Here is a 16,481-nt window from a genome sequence, read left to right as displayed (position 1 = left end):
TCATACATTCTTTTTTTTCTTCTGTACTGGTCCCCCCGTGGGAATCGAACCCACAACCCTGGCGTTGCAAACACCGTACTCTACCAACTGAGCCACACGGGACCATCTTCGTGGCTCCAACCCGTCAACCCCTCTAGATCGGACGGGTCTAAACAGGTATAAGAGGTGTATTTGTAAAGCTTTCACCAATAATAAATCGCAGACGCCTTAAAGATCTGCAAATATTGAAGGAATCGGGGCCAAGAGGAAGGGGGAGTAAATGAATTGGTAGCAAGCAGTAACCCTTGGTCCTAACCTGTAACCTTGTAACCCTTGGTCCTAACCCGTAACCCTTGGTCCTAACCTGTAACCCTTGGTCCTAACCTGTAACCCTTGGTCCTAACCTGTAACCTTGTAACCCTTGGTCCTAACCCTATAACCCTTGGTCCTAACCTGTAACCCTGTAACCCTTGGTCCTAACCCTGTACCCTGTAACCCTTGGTCCTAACCCTATAACCCTTGGTCCTAACCTGTAACCCTGTAACCCTTGGTCCTAACCCTGTAACCCTTGGTCCTAACCTGTAACCTTGTAACCCTGTAACCCTTGGTCCTAACCCGTAACCCTTGGTCCTAACCCTGTAACCCTTGGTCCTAACCCTGTAACCCTTGGTCCTAACCCTGTAACCCTTGGTCCTAACCCTGTAACCCTTGGTCCTAACCCTGTAACCCTTGGTCCTAACCCGTAACCTGTGACCTAACCCTATAACCCTTGGTCCTAACCCTGCAACCCTTGGTCCTAACCCTGTAACCCTTGGTCCTAACCTGTAACCCTGTAACCCTTGGGTCTAACCTGTAACCTAACCCTGTAACCCTTGGTCCTAACCTGTAACCCTTGGTCCTAACCCGTAACCTAACCCTGTAACCCTTGGTCCTAACCCGTAACCTGTAACCTAACCCTGTAACCCTTGGTCCTAACCCATAACCTGTGACCTAACCCTGTAACCCTTGGTCCTAACCCGTAACCTGTGACCTAACCCTGTAACCCTTGGTCCTAACCCGTAACCCTTGGTTCTAACCCTGTAACCCTTGGTCCTAACCCTGTAACCCTTGGTCCTAACCCTGTAACCCTTGGTCCTAACCCTGTAACCCTTGGTCCTAACCCTGTAACCCTTGGTCCTAACCCTGTAACCCTTGGTCCTAACCCTGTAACCCTTGGTCCTAACCTGTAACCCTGTAACCCTTGGTCCTAACCCGTAACCCTTGGTCGTAACCCTTGGTCCTAACCCGTAACCCTTGGTCGTAACCCTTGGTCCTAACCCTGTAACCCTTGGTCCTAACCCGTAACCCTTGGTCCTAACCCGTAACCCTTGGTCCTAACCCGTAACCCTTGGTCCTAACCCGTAACCCTTGGTCCTAACCCGTAACCCTTGGTCCTAACCCGTAACCCTTGGTCCTAACCCGTAACCCTTGGTCCTAACCTGGTGTGCTTCCATGTAGTTTCCCCGGCGGATGCAGGCCATGAGCAGGGACTCAGGTGGAGACAACATGGCCGGAACTACCCAGCTCCCCACACTTCCACAGGGGCACACATCCCACTCCGACCGCACGGCTCCTCCACTTCCATCTGGAACAGGGGACAACAACAGTTCTAGAAGGAACTACACTGAGTATACCAAACATTAAGAACACCTTCCTAATATTGAGTTTAATCCCCTTTTCCCCTCAGAACTTCCTCAATTCATCAGGACATGGACTCTACAAGGTGTTGAAAGTGTTCCACAGGGATGCTGGTCCATGTTGACTCCAATGCTTCCCACAGTTGTGTCAAGTTGGCTGGATGTCCTTTGGGTGGGTGGACCATTCTTGATACACACAGTAAACTGTTGACAGTGAAAAACCCAGCAGCGTTGCAGTTCTTGACACAAACCGGTTACTGGCACCTACCACCATACCCTGTTAAAATGCACTTCAATATTTTGTCTTGCCCATTCACCCTCTGAATGGCAAACATACACAATCCATGTCTCAATTGTCTCAAGGCTTAAAAATCCTTCTTTAACCCGTCTCCTCCCCTTCATCTACACTGATTGAGTGGGTTTAACAGGTGACATCAATAAGGGATCAGAGCTTTCACCTGGATTCACCTGGTCAGTTTGTCCTGGTAATAATAGGTGTTCCTAATGTTTTGTACACTCAGTCTGTGTATGAGTAGTATACATTGAGAACGAAGCCTTTTTACTGTGGGACGGTATCATTAAAAAAAGGGGTTTATTGGTATTTGGCTGGCACATAATTGCTACTGAATCAAAAGGCTATTTTGAAATGTTAATTAGGAAATTACCATAACTAACAACTTAGCAGAAAATAGGCTTTATATGTTGCTTCCTGTGTCACCTGAGGGGCTGCTCACCTGAGGGGCTGGCGCTGACCTCTCCGTTGTGTATCTCTGTGGAGGGATGTCTGTCAGAGTGTTGTCGTCTAGGCCGTTTCCTCCTCCTGACCCCAGTACTGCTGCTTCTTCCTTTTAGACAGAGAGCAGGACTGGCTGCTGGAGATGCCTGGAGCTGGGTGGGGGGGTCTGAGACTGGGGAGGTAGTAGAGGTAACAGTTAGACCTGGGGGGAGGGGGGCCTGATATAGCATAGGGATAATGTTGTGGACAAGGGGAGCTGATCTTAGATCAGCAGACACTATGAATACACACAGCTGTATTTAGACTGCTCATTTACACTCAACAATTCACACGGTCACACCCACTGACCAAACCCAGCTTCCTCCCTTAACTGTTAACTCCCTCCCCACTACAGCGGTCTGGTATAAACATCACTACTCTGCTAGTGGTCTGGTTAAGGTTGAGGTTAATTTCTAACTGGTTTCTAACTCACCGTTGCCGCTGTCCTGGTTGGTAGAGATAATCTGTAGTCTCCACTGGGCTTCTGCTGTCCTCTTGGACAGTCTCTGCAGCCGAGCCCCGAAAGTCTCTGCCATCACAGAGCAGCCCAGACTCTCTGCCACCTCAGCTTCCCCCGCCAGAGCCCTGCCTTCCTCCTGTCCTGCCCGCTGACCCACTACCACCACCCCCTCTAGACTCTCTCTCAGCAGCCGTAGGAACCCCTCCATGGCCACGAGGTCCACTAGGAAGCCCCTGCAGCCTGCCGTCAAGTGGCCCAGATCAAGGTGACTCCGTTGGGACGCTGAGAAGGGGAAGTTTGGGGTTTGGTGGTGGTTCTCTTTTGTCATTTTGCTTTGATCCTCTTCTCCTCTTCCACCTACTTCGGCTTTGCTTGAGCTTTCGTTCTCCTCCCGTCCGTCTCCTCTCTTCTTCCCTTCCTGTTGTCCTTTTCTTCTCTTCCCTTCTTTCCCCTCGGAGTGTTCTGTCTGGCCTGTGCTCGTCGTCTCCCCCTGATGGTTGTGGAGTGTAAAATCAGCGTTGGACAGGAAGAGCAGGGAGAAGATGTTCTCCAGTAGTTCCAGGCGGAACATAGCAGGTACTGCCTCCAGGTAGATCTGACACTCAGACAGGTAGAGCTGGAATAGGGGAGGACAGTCTAGAGACGGGGAGAGAGAGAGGGAGACACAGAGAGAGAGAGAGAGAGAGAGAGAGAGAGAGAGAGAGAGGGAGAGAGACACACACACGAGAGAGAGACAGAGAGAGGGAGAGAGACACACACGAGAGAGAGACACACGAGAGAGAAAGAGAAAAAGAGAGAGACACGAGAGAGACACACGAGAGAGACATGAGAGAAAGAAAGAGAGAGAGAGAGCAATAGAGAGAGAGAGAGAGCGAGAGAAAGAAAGAAAATCCAATCAGAATAAACCAAATTACAACACAGTCAAAACAATACTACATGACCTATTAGAAAACACAAAGCAACATGCAATGTCATCTGGCCCTAAATGGACACTACAAACTATTTGACCATGGTTACTGATCGAAACCTGGACAAAGTACAGACACAGTGAGCACAGCCTTGCCATTGAGAAGGCTAGACACAGGAAAACCTGGTTCCCTGCAGAGGAAAGGCTGTGAAACCACTGCACCACAGCAGAACCTGAGACAGAGATGCATTTCCTGACGAAATGTACAAAATCTAAAACAATTAGAGAGTGGGGTGGGGGGTTGAGGCTTGACTACAGTAAAGTACCTTGGGGGAGGCTTGACTACAGTAAAGTACCTTGGGGGGGGGCTTGACTACAGTAAAGTACCTTGGGGGGGGGCTTGACTACAGTAAAGTACCTTGGAGGGCTTGACTACAGTAAAGTACCTTGGAGGGCTTGACTACAGTAAAGTACCTTGGAGGGCTTGACTACAGTAAAGTACCTTGGAGGGCTTGACTACAGTAAAGTACCTTGGAGGGCTTGACTACAGTAAAGTACCTTGGAGGGGCTTGACTACAGTAAAGTACCTTGGGGGGCTTGACTACAGTAAAGTACCTTGGGGGCTTGACTACAGTAAAGTACCTTGGGGGGGTGACTACAGTAAAGTACCTTGGGGGGGTGACTACAGTAAAGTACCTTGGGGGGCTTGACTACAGTAAAGTACCTTGGGGGCTTGACTACAGTAAAGTACCTTGGGGGGCTTGACTACAGTAAAGTACCTTGGGGGCTTGACTACAGTAAAGTACCTTGGGGGGCTTGACTACAGTAAAGTACCTTGGGGGGCTTGACTGCAGTAACGTACCTTGGGGGGCTTGACTGCAGTAAAGTACCTTGGGGGGGTGACTGCAGTAAAGTACCTTGGGGGGGGTGACTGCAGTAAAGTACCTTGGGGGGGTGACTGCAGTAAAGTACCTTGGGGGGGTGACTGCAGTAAAGTACCTTGGGGGGGGTGACTGCAGTAAAGTACCTTGGAGGGGTGACTGCAGTAAAGTACCTTGGGGGGGTGACTGCAGTAAAGTACCTTGGAGGGGTGACTGCAGTAAAGTACCTTGGAGGGGTGACTGCAGTAAAGTACCTTGGAGGGGTGACTGCAGTAAAGTACCTTGGAGGGGTGACTGCAGTAAAGTACCTTGGAGGGGTGACTGCAGTAAAGTACCTTGGAGGGGTGACTGCAGTAAAGTACCTTGGAGGGGGGTTGAGGCCTGGCTCTGGTCCTTCTCAGCCTCAGGTGTGGCCTGGTGCTGGTGTGTGGACTGCGTGGTGCCACAGTCGGCGCAGCCACTGTACTTGTGAGCGTTGATACACAAGGCGTACAGGGCGTACTTCATAGCGCAGAACCCCCTGTACAGAACCAGGTTCCTCTGGACCATAGGACTGGGGCTCTCTACCACCACACTGAACTCATCTACATTGGAGAGAGAGAGAAAAAGGAGATATTTATATCTCAGTTGAAGTCATAAGTTTACATACACCTTAGCCAAATACATTTAAACTCAGTTTTCACAATTCCTGACATTTAATTCTGGTAAATTCCCTGTCTTATGTCAGTTAGGATCACCACTTTATTTTAAGAATGTGAAATGTCAGAATAATAGTAGAGAGAATGATTTATTTCAGCTTTTATTTCATCACATTCCCAGTGGGTCAGAAGTTTACATACACTCAATTAGTATTTGGTAGCATTGCCTTTAAATTGTTTAACTTGGGTCAAATGTTTTGTGTAGCCTTCCACAAGCTTCCCACAAGAAGTTGGGTGAATTTTGGCCCATTCCTCCTGACAGTGCTGGTGTAACTGAGTCAGGTTTGTAAGGCCTCCTTGCTCGCACACGATTTTTCAGTTCTGCCCACATATTGTCTATAGGATTGAAGTCAGGGCTCTGTGATGGCCACTCCAATACCTTGACTTTGTTGTCCTTAAGCCATTTTGCCACAACTTTGGAAGTATGCTTGGGGTCATTGTCCATTTGGAAGACCCATTTGCGACCAAGCTTTAACTTCCTGACTGATGTCTTGTGATGTTGCTTCAACATATCCACATAATTTTCCATCCTCATGATGCCATCTATTTTGTGAAGTGCACCAGTCTCTCCTGCAGCAAAGCACCCCCACAACATGATGCTGCCACCCCCATGCTTCACGGTTGGGATGGTGTTCTTCGGCTTGCAAGCCTCCCCCTTTTTACTCCAAACATAATGATGGTAATTATGGCCAAACAGTTCTATTTTTGTTTCATCAGACCAGAGGACATTTCTCCAAAAAGTACAATCTTTGTCCCCATGTGCAGTTGCAAACCGTAGTCTGGCTTTTTTATGGCGGTTTTGGAGCAGTGGCTTCCTCCTTGTTGAGCGGCCTTTCAGGTTATGTCGATATAGGACTCGTTTTACTGTGGATATAGATAATTGTGTACCTGTTTCCTCCAGCATCTTCACAGGGTCCTTTGCTGTTGTTCTGGGATTGATTTGCACTTTTCGCACCAAAGTACATTCATCTCTAGGAGACAGAATGTGTCTCCTTCCTGAGCGGCATGATGGCTGCATGGTCCCATGGTGTTTATACTTGCGTACTATTGTTTGTACAGATGAACGTGGTACCTTCAGGTGTTTGGAAATTGCTCCCAAGGATGAACCAGACTTGTGGAGGTTTACAATTTTTATTCTGAGGTCTTGGCTGATTTCTTTGATTTTCCCATGATGTTAAGCAAAGAGGCACTGAGTTTGAAGGTAGGCCTTGAAATACATCCACAGGCACACCTCCAATTGACTCAAATGATGTCAATTAGCCTATCAGAAGCTTCTAAAGCCATGACATAATTTTCTGGAATTTTCCAAGCTGTTTAAAGACACAGTCAACTTAGTGTATGTAAACTTCTGACCCACTGGAATTGTGATACAGTGAATTAATTTAAGTGAAATAATCTGTCTGTAAACAATTGTTGGAAAAATTACTTGTGTATTGCACAAAGTAGATGTCCTAACTGACTTACAAAAACTATAGTTTGTTAACAAGAAATTTGTGGAATGGTTGAAAAACGAGTTTTAATGACTCCAACCTAAGTGTAAGCTTCCGACTTCAACTATATATATATATATATATATATATATATATATATATATATATATATATATATATATATATATATATATATATATATATATATATTAAAATCCAAATAACTTCACAGATCTTCATTGTAAAGGGTTTAAATACCGTTTCCCATGCTTGTTCAATGAACCATAAACAATTAATGAACATACACCTGTGGAACGGTCGTTACCTGTTGGGGGTAGGGGGCAGTATTGACACGGCCGGATAAAAAACGTACCCGATTTAATCTGGTTACTACTCCTGCCCAGTAACTAGAATATGCATATAATTATTGGCTTTGGATAGAAAACACCCTAAAGTTTCTAAAAATGTTTGAATGGTGTCTGTGAGTATAACAGAACTCATATGGCAGGCAAAAACCTGAGAAGATTCCTTACAGGAAGTGCCCTCTCTGACAAGATCTTGTTCTTCTTGTCTCTGTTTATTGAAGACTGAGGATCTTTGCTGTAACGTGACACTTCCTACGGCTCCCATAGGCTCTCAGAGCCCGTGAAAAAGCTGAATGATATCGAGGCAGCCCCAGGCTGAAACACATTTGCGCGTTTGGCAAGTGGCCGATCAGAGGACAATGGGCTTAGGCGTGTGCACGAGTCGACCCCGTGCTTTATTTTCTTTAGTCTTTTTACCTAAACGCAGATTCCCGGTCGGAATATTATCGCTTTTTTATGAGAAAAATGGCATAAAAATAGATTTTAAACAGCGGTTGACATGCTTCGAAGTACGGTAATGGAATATTTAGACATTTTTTTGTCACGAAATGCGCCGTGCTCGTCACCCTTCTTTACCATTCGGATAGTGTCTTGAACGCACGAACAAAACGCCGCTATTTGGATATAACAATGGATTATTTGGGACCAAACCAACATTTGTTATTGAAGTAGAAGTCCTGGGAGTGCATTCTGACGAAGAACACCAAAGGTAATAACATTTTTCTTATGGTAAATCTGACTTTGGTGAGTGCTAAACTTGCTGGGTGTCTAAATAGCTAGCCCTGTGATGCCGGGCTAGCTACTGAGAATATTGCAAAATGTGCTTTCACCGAAAAGCTATTTTAAAATCGGACATATCGAGTGCATAGAGGAGTTCTGTATCTATAATTCTTAAAATAATTGTTATGCTTTTTGTGAACGTTTATCGTGAGTAATTTAGTAAATGTTTAGTAAATTCACCGGAAGTTTGCGGGGGGTATGCTAGTTCTGAACGTCACATGCTAATGTAAAAAGCTGTTTTGTGATATAAATATGAACTTGATTGAACAAAACATGCATGTATTGTATAACAATGTCCTAGGTGTGTCATCTGATGAAGATCAAAGGTTAGTGCTGCATTTACCTGTCTTCTGGGTTTTTGTGACATTATATGCTAGCTTGAAAAATGGGTGTCTGATTATTTCTGGCTGGGTACTCTGCTGACATTATCTAATGTTTTGCTTTCGTTGTAAAGCCTTTTTGAAATCGGACAGTGTGGTTAGATTAACGAGAGTCTTGTCTTTAAAATGGTGTAAAATAGTCATATGTTTGAGAAATTGAAGTAATAGCATTTCTAAGGTATTTGAATAACGCGCCACAGGATTCCACTGGCTGTTACGTAGGTGGGACGATTTCGTCCCGCCGACCCTAGAGAGGTTAAGACACTAACAGCTTACAGACGGTAGGCAATTAAGGTCACAGTTATGAAAACTTAGGACACTAAAGAGGCCTTTCTACTGACTCTGAAAAACACCAAAAAGAAAGATGCCCAGGGTCCCTGCTCATCAGCTTGAACGTGCCTTGGGCATGCTGCAAGGAGGCATGAAGACTGCAGATGTGGCCAGGGCAATAAATTGCAATGTCCGTACTGTGAGACGCTTTTGACAGCGCTACAGGGAGACAGGACGGACAGCTGATCGTCCTCGCAGTGGCAGACCATGTGTAACAACATCTGCACAGGATCGGTACATCCGAACATCACACCTGCGGGACAGGTACAGGATGGCAACACCAGGAACGCACAATCCCTCCATCAGTGCTCAGACTGTCCGCAATAGGCTGAGAGTGGCTGGACTGAGGGCTTGTAGGCCTGTTGTAAGGCAGGTCCTCACCAGACATCACCGGCAACAAAGTCACCTATGGGCACTAAACCACCGTCACTGGACCAGACAGGACTGGCTAAAAGTGCTCCTCACTGACGAGTCGCGGTTTTGTCTCACCAGGGGTGATGGTCAGATTTGTGTTCATTGTCAAAGGAATGAGCGTTACACCGAGGCCTGTACTCTGGAGCGGGATCGATTTGGAGGTGGAGGGTCCGTCATGGTCTGGGGCGGTGTGTCACAGCATCATCGGACTGAGCTTGTTGTCATTGCAGGCAATCTCAACGCTGTGCGTTACAGGGAAGACATCCTCCTCCCTCATGTGGTACCCTTCCTGCAGGCTCATCCAGACATGACCCTCCAGCATGACAATGCCACCAGCCATACTGCTCATTCTGTACGTGATTTCCTGCAAGACAGGAATGTCAGTGTTCTGCCATGGCCAGCGAAGAGCCCGGATCTCAATCCCATTGAGCACGTCTGGGACCTGTTGGATCGGAGGGTGAGGGCTAGGGCCATTCCCCCCCAGAAATGTCCGGGAACTTGTAGGTGCCTTGGTGGAAGAGTGGGGTAACATCACACAGCAAGAACTGGCAAATCTGGTGCAGTCCATGAGGAGAAGATGCACTGCAGTACTTAATGCAGCTGGTGGCCACACCAGATACTGACTGTTACTTTTGATTTTGACCCCCCCCCCCCCTTTGTTCAGGGACACATTATTCAATTTCTGTTAGTCACATGTCTGTGGAACTTGTTCAGTCTATGTCTCAGTTGTTGAATCTTGTTATGTTCATACAAATATTTACACATGTTAAGTTTGCTGAAAATAAACGCAGTTGACAGTGAGAGGACATTTCCTTTGTTGCTGAGTTTATATATGAGAGAGACAGAGAGAGAGACAGAGACACACAGGAGAGAGAGAGACACACACGAGAGAGAGAGAGAGAGAGAGAGAGAGAGAGAGAGAGAGAGAGAGAGAGACACTCACAAGACAGAGAGAGAGAGAGACACACACGAGACAGAGACAGACAGAGACAGAGAGAGAGAGAGACAGAGAAAGACAGAGAGAGACAGAGAGAGACAGAGAGAGACAGAGACACACACGAGAGAGAGAGAAAGAGAGAGAGACTGCGTGTAGCACTGACCTGCTCCGGTGGGTTTGGGCTGAGTTCTCAGCAGGTCCAGTACCATGTGTTCCTCATTCTGGGCCAGAGGGGTGAGAGAGTGAAGGACGTACAGGGCTGAGTGACTGTCCAGTGTGTGCAGCTGGCCAAGCAACGCCTCCTTGGGGATCCCTCTACTCACACACACACACACACACACACACACACACACACACACACACACACACACACACACACACACACACACACACACACACACACACACACACACACACACACAGAGAAGATGGCACATTTATAAAATAGACATGAATCCTACATTATACACATGCCCACCTCAAGTACAAGCAAAGGAATAGTGTTTAACATGAACTATAGAAAACTACTGATATACTCACGGGTTGTTCTCAACACACCACTCCAACACTCCCAACTGAGAAGACAGACCATTGGCAAACTCTCTCAGAACAGAGTCGTTGGCCAGCGCCTGAGGACAGGACAGGCAGGAGGATCATGTTATAGACATATGGGGCAGTCTGGGTTGTGTTCATTGGGTACCAAACGGAAGAAAATGGACTGAAACAGGATCAGACTATGGTACCTGGACTTGTGCAATAAGAAACACAAAATGTTTACATTTTCACATTTAAAAAAAATAGTTTCCCTATTGCATGCCCTAATGAAGACACCTGTAAAAGAGGGCCCATCAGAAGATTGTCTGAAGGCCTTACCTGGTCGTGGGGTAGGAGGGCCTTACCTGGTCGTGGGGTAGGAGGCCCTAACCTGGTCGTGGGGTAGGAGGCCCTAACCTGGTCGTGGGGTAGGAGGGCCTAACCTGGTCGTGGGGTAGGTGCCCTAACCTGGTCGTGGGGTAGAAGGCCCTAACCTGGTCGTGGGGTAGGAGGCCCTAACCTGGTCGTGGGGTAGGATGCCCTAACCTGGTCGTGGGGTAGGAGGCCCTTACCTGGTCGTGGGGTAGGAGGCCCTAACCTGGTCGTGGGGTAGGAGGCCCTAACCTGGTCGTGGGGTAGGACCCCTAACCTGGTCGTGGGGTAGGAGGCCCTAACCTGGTCGTGGGGTAGGAGGCGTAGCAGGGTCTGAGCTGAGAGTCTAACCTGGTCGTGGTGTAAGAGGCGTAGCAGGGTCTGAGCTGAGAGCAGGCTTTGGCACTGGGTCCACCCCAGGAGGAGCAGGAGGCGAGACAGAGGCTGGAACTCCCCCTTCAGCAGGTCCTCTAGCCTAGAGAACTCCTCCCTCTTCACCAGGTCCAGAGCAGTCACCTGAGGAGGGGGAAAAGTGGGGTTATGACTGAGGCCGTGTCACAAAATGGCACCCTATTCCCTATATAGTACACAACATTTGACCAGAGCCGATATCAGGAGGCCAATAGTTACAGTACCTGTGTCGATATCAGGAGGCCAATAGTTACAGTACCTGTGTCGATATTTGTTCCATCGATATACTGTTCCAACCTAACCACATCTTCCACACAGTAACATTGTTGTGTTACGTTACCAACATAACCATGACACTCACCAGGACCCGTTCAAGGAAGTGCTTTCCACTGCTAAGGCACTCAAAGTAAATGGTTTTCCAGACGGAAGGCCGGTCCCCATGACAACACAAGCCCAGCAGTAACTTCTCCGCTTCAGGAAGATCCACTGGGAGGAAGGGAGGAAAGATGAAAAGAAGAAAGACTAGTGGCAAGGCCTCCACGTTGTTGATACCCCTACCCGAGGTACAACAATACACAACCACAACGCAATTGTAAACAAACACATAGTTTCAAAACATGGTTGTAACTATACTGTTGATCTCATGGATGGTCAGTCCTCGTGTCTATAGCTTCGAGAGTGGTTACTCCAGCCACATGGTGAGTTGACCACTTGTTGTTGTTGTTGTTGTTGTTTGAACTGCAGATTTTACAGGAAGTAAAAGTCCATCCTCACCCTGGGTGCTGGGAGTCTCTCTCAGTAGTCGGTCTCTGTGCAGCCTGAGGGCTGTGGAGCAGTAGTGCGAGAGCAAGGTGTGGCAGTGGGGCCGTAACAAGGAGCTTAGGATCCTCTCCTCTCTCAGGGGCCCGTCTCTGGCCCTCCACAGGGCCTCACACAGGGCCTCCAGCTGGCCGCCGCCTCCTCCTCCTCCTCGCTCCGACCTCAGGGGCATCAGGGCTAGGACCACACACATCTCCTCCGCCCAGCCCTCCATCTTCTCTGGGCCTGGACCAAGATTCTCCACTCTCTCCATCAGGTATCTGATGAATGTGTCCTATAATAGAAGTAATAATAAATTTGATATAAACCCATGCGGGGGGGGTGTAAAACAATTTCAATTAAAAACTACCTGAAGGATGTGGCTCCCTGTATTAACACTCCTGGGGTGGTCCTCCAGGAAGCTAACCAGAGCCTGAGCCACTCTGGGTCTCTTCTGGTCCAACAAGGCCTCGAGACAGGTCTCTATCCCTGGACTCTGAGCGTCGCCCATCCCCGGTGATACCCCTGGAACCCCTGAACCCTTTCTCTCCTCCGACTGGGTGGTTAGGAAGGCCTGGTGGAGCTCCTGGGGACAAGAAGAACGTTTGTCTAATAACTTTTCTTTCTTTCTCCCCCCAATTACTCAAAAATATTAACTTGAAACTAACCTTATGGTTCTGTATCAATAGCTGTAATTGTTGAAGTTAACTTTATGGTCTCTATTAAAAAAAATGTTGTCATTGTCTATTTTTAGAAAATAGGAAGTATAAACCTTGAGCGTTGTCTCTGGCACCTCGTCTCCCAGCTCCTCTAGAAGCAGTAGGAACTCTAGTTCTCTCCTGACTGAGACAGAAACCCGTTCCTTGGTCCATTTCTCCAGGACTTGAAGCCAAAGCCAGGCCAGTTTGTGAGGGCTGCCCACACTCTCCCATCTACAATACACACAAAAAATATCATTATATATAACCAATTGATATTGGCTAATCAATTACAACCCAAAACTACCAGGAACATGAATGTACCATCATTTCTCTACACCCCCCCCCCTTCCAGGTAAGCAGCCTAACTCACTCTAGCAGGTAAGGGTAGGTGATGACGGCCTTGATGATGTCCCGTAGCCGTTGTGACACCTCTCCTCCAGCGTCACACAGCTGTGGCACGCAAGCTTCAGCCAGCTCCCACTCCCCATTCTGCAGACACCGAGTGAAGAAATCAAACAGCTCCTGAAGGGATGTCTCTGCCTCGCAGCCGTACGGGTGCATGTCTGTCTTCTCCTCCTCCTCCTCCTCTGGTTTAATCACAGTCTGGTTCACCTCAGGGTTTAAAAAGGTTCACCCCCGTCTTTCACGACATGGCAGTGGAGGAGTAATAACCAGGAGCTGGGTGAAAATACAGGATTATATCAGTTAACATCTAAGAGAAGCTTTTATCCCAAAAAAAACGACTTACAGTCATCCGTGCGTACATTTTTCATATGGCTGGCACCAGCGGGAATTGAACCCACGACCCTTGGTGTTGCAGGTTCTAGGCACCGAGGACCACTAGCTGAGAAACCCTCAACTCCGTTCTCTTATATAAAGAGAGTCGAGCGTTCTGCTAGAGGGCCACAGGATTAATATGATTTAAAAAAAAAAAAAAAAAAAAAAGGGCCATCCCAAACTGTAGCATGAATGATAAGGAAGAGTAGGGTTGTATCCCCAATGGCAATCTACCTCCCTATCTAGTGCAAACTTATGTGCTACATTTGTCCGGTACCCTATTCCCTATTAAAAAAAAAGTGAGAAGTAAACATTGGTCTGAAGGCATTGCTCTGAATGGAAAATTCATGAGCACCACAATACCTACTCCACCCATGCTCTACCAAGGTGTTCCAGCACTACAGTAGCCATGTTGGTCCATTGTTCTCTGAACAATGTGTAGGCAGGTTTGTTATGATTCAAACCTTCTCAAAACAGCCTAATTCATACTCTTAGAGGAACTGTTTACACAATAATGTGATTTAACCTGTTATGGATAGGGGGCAGTATTTTCACAGCCGGATAAAAAACGTACCCGATTTAATCTGATTATTACTCCTGCCCAGAAACTAGAATATGCATATAATTATTAGCTTTGGATAGAAAACACTCCAAAGTTTCTAAAACTGTTTGAATAGTGTCTGTGAGTATAACAGAACTCATTTGGCAGGCCAAAACCTGAGAAGATTCTGTACAGGAAGTACCCTGTCTGACCATTTCTTGGCCTTCTTTGCCATCTCTATCCATTACAAAGGATCTCTGCTGTTACGTGACACTTCCTACGGCTCCAATGGGTTCTCAGAAGGCGGCAAAAAGCTGAATCGTGGCTTTGCAGGCTCTGGTTGAAACAAAGTAGCGCGTTTGGGTAGTGGCTGGTTACAATACTGTGAGACTCAGGCGCGTGCCCGCGTCGACCGAATGCTTTGTTTTCTTTCCTCTTTTTACCTAAACGCAGATTCCCGGTCGGAATATTATTGCTTTTTTACGAGAAAAATGGCATACAAATTGATTTTAAACAGCGGTTGACATGCTTCGAAGTACGGTAATGGAATATTTAGACATTTTTTGTCACGAATTGCGCCATGCTCGTCACACTTATTTACCCTTTCGGATAGTGTCTTGAACGCACGAACAAAACGCCGCTATTTGGATATAACGATGGATTATTTTGAACCAAACCAACATTTATTATTGAAGTAGAAGTCCTGGGAGTGCATTCTGACGAAGAACACCAAAGGTAATAACATTTTTCTTATGGTAAATCTGACTTTGGTGAGTGCTAAACTTGCTGGGTGTCTAAATAGCTAGCCCTGTGATGCCGGGCTATCTACTGAGAATATTGCAAAATGTGCTTTCACCGAAAAGCTATTTTAAAATCGGACATATCGAGTGCATAGAGGAGTTCTGTATCTATAATTCTTAAAATAATTGTTATGCTTTTTGTGAACGTTTATCGTGAGTAATTTAGTAAATTCACCGGCAGTGTTCGGTGGGAATGCTAGTCACATGCTAGTCACATGCTAATGTAAAAAGCTGGTTTTTGATATAAATATGAACTTGATTGAACAAAACATGCATGTATTGTATAACATAATGTCCTAGGGTTGTCATCTGATGAAGATCATCAAAGGTTAGTGCTACATTTAGCTGTGGTTTGGGTTTATGTGACATTATATGCTAGCTTGAAAAATGGGTGTCTGATTATTTCTGGCTGGGTACTCTGCTGACATAATCTAATGTTTTTCTTTCGTTGTAAAGCCTTTTTGAAATCGGACAGTGTGGTTAGATTAACGAGAGTCTTGTCTTTAAAATGGTGTAAAATAGTCATCTGTTTGAAAAATTGAAGTTTTTGCATTTTTGAGGAATTTGAATAACGTGCCACGGGATTACACTGGCTGTTGAGTAGGTGGGATGCAAGCGTCCCACCTAGCCCATAGAGGTTAAACAACACATGCTAGATCTGAATGAAAGAAATAATGTTATTAAATACTTTTTTCTTTACATAGTTCAATGTGCTGACAACAAAATCACAAAAATAATCAATGGAAATCCAATTTATCAACCCATGGAGGTCTGGATTTGGAGTCACACTCAAAATTAAAGTGGAAAACCACACTACAGGCTGATCCAACTTTGATGTAATGTCATTAAAACAAGTCAAAATGAGGTTCAGTAGTGTGTGTGGCCTCCACGTGCCTGTATGACCTCCCTAAAACGCCTGGGCATGCTCCTGATGAGGTGGCGGATGGTCTCCTGAGGGATCTCCTCCCAGACCTGGACTAAAGCATCCGCCAACTCCTGGACAGTCTGTGGTGCAACGTGGCGTTGGTGGATGGAGCGAGACATGATGTCCCAGATGTGCTCAATTGGATTCAGGTCTGGGGAACGGGCGGGCCAGTCCATAGCATCAATGCCTTCCTCTTGCAGGAACTGCTGACACACTCCAGCCACATGAGGTCTAGTATTGTCTTGCATTAGGAGGAACCCAGGGCCAACCGCACCAGCATATGGTCTCACAAGGGGTCTGAGGATTTCATCTCGGTACCTAATGGCAGTCAGGCTACCTCTGGCGAGCACATGGAGGGCTGTGCGGCCCCCCAAAGAAATGCCACCCCACACCATGACTGACCCACCGCCAAACCGGTCATGCTGGAGGATGTTGCAGGCAGCAGAACGTTCTCCACGGCGTCTCCAGACTCTGTCACGTCTGTCACGTGCTCAGTGTGAACCTGCTTTCATCTGTGAAGAGCACAGGGCGCCAGTGGCGAATTTGCCAATCTTGGTGTTCTCTGGCAAATGCCAAACGTCCTGCACGGTGTTGGGCTGTAAGCACAACC

At 46.9% G+C, this 16,481-nt stretch overlaps 1 protein-coding gene across 4 annotated transcripts in view; it reads right to left on the bottom strand.

Annotated features, from left to right (window-relative positions):
- The window catches only part of zfyve26 (zinc finger, FYVE domain containing 26), a 143,978-nt gene that overhangs the window by 118,952 nt on the left and 8,545 nt on the right, over positions 1–16,481 (bottom strand). For all 4 annotated transcript variants that reach the window (XR_006771018.1, XM_045723749.1, XM_045723751.1 and 1 more), the window contains exons 2-13: positions 13,199–13,506; positions 12,900–13,059; positions 12,498–12,713; positions 12,104–12,422; positions 11,691–11,815; positions 11,270–11,434; positions 10,553–10,641; positions 10,176–10,327; positions 5,041–5,262; positions 2,864–3,526; positions 2,390–2,563; positions 1,458–1,603 (exon numbers count right to left, since the gene is read on the bottom strand). Coding sequence is in view for 3 of the 4 variants with exons in the window: in XM_045723749.1 (XP_045579705.1) it covers positions 1,458–1,603; positions 2,390–2,563; positions 2,864–3,526; positions 5,041–5,262; positions 10,176–10,327; positions 10,553–10,641; positions 11,270–11,434; positions 11,691–11,815; positions 12,104–12,422; positions 12,498–12,713; positions 12,900–13,059; positions 13,199–13,389 (2,622 nt within the window). In the remaining variant the exon portion in view is untranslated. The remainder of the gene's footprint in view (positions 1–1,457; positions 1,604–2,389; positions 2,564–2,863; positions 3,527–5,040; positions 5,263–10,175; positions 10,328–10,552; positions 10,642–11,269; positions 11,435–11,690; positions 11,816–12,103; positions 12,423–12,497; positions 12,714–12,899; positions 13,060–13,198; positions 13,507–16,481) is intronic.

The sequence above is a fragment of the Salmo salar genome, chromosome ssa09, assembly GCF_905237065.1.
Source record: "Salmo salar chromosome ssa09, Ssal_v3.1, whole genome shotgun sequence".
In the NCBI taxonomy this organism is placed as follows: Eukaryota; Metazoa; Chordata; class Actinopteri; order Salmoniformes; family Salmonidae; genus Salmo; species Salmo salar.
Note: the sequence above shows the minus strand (reverse complement) of the source record. Positions and strands in the feature narration are given on the sequence as shown.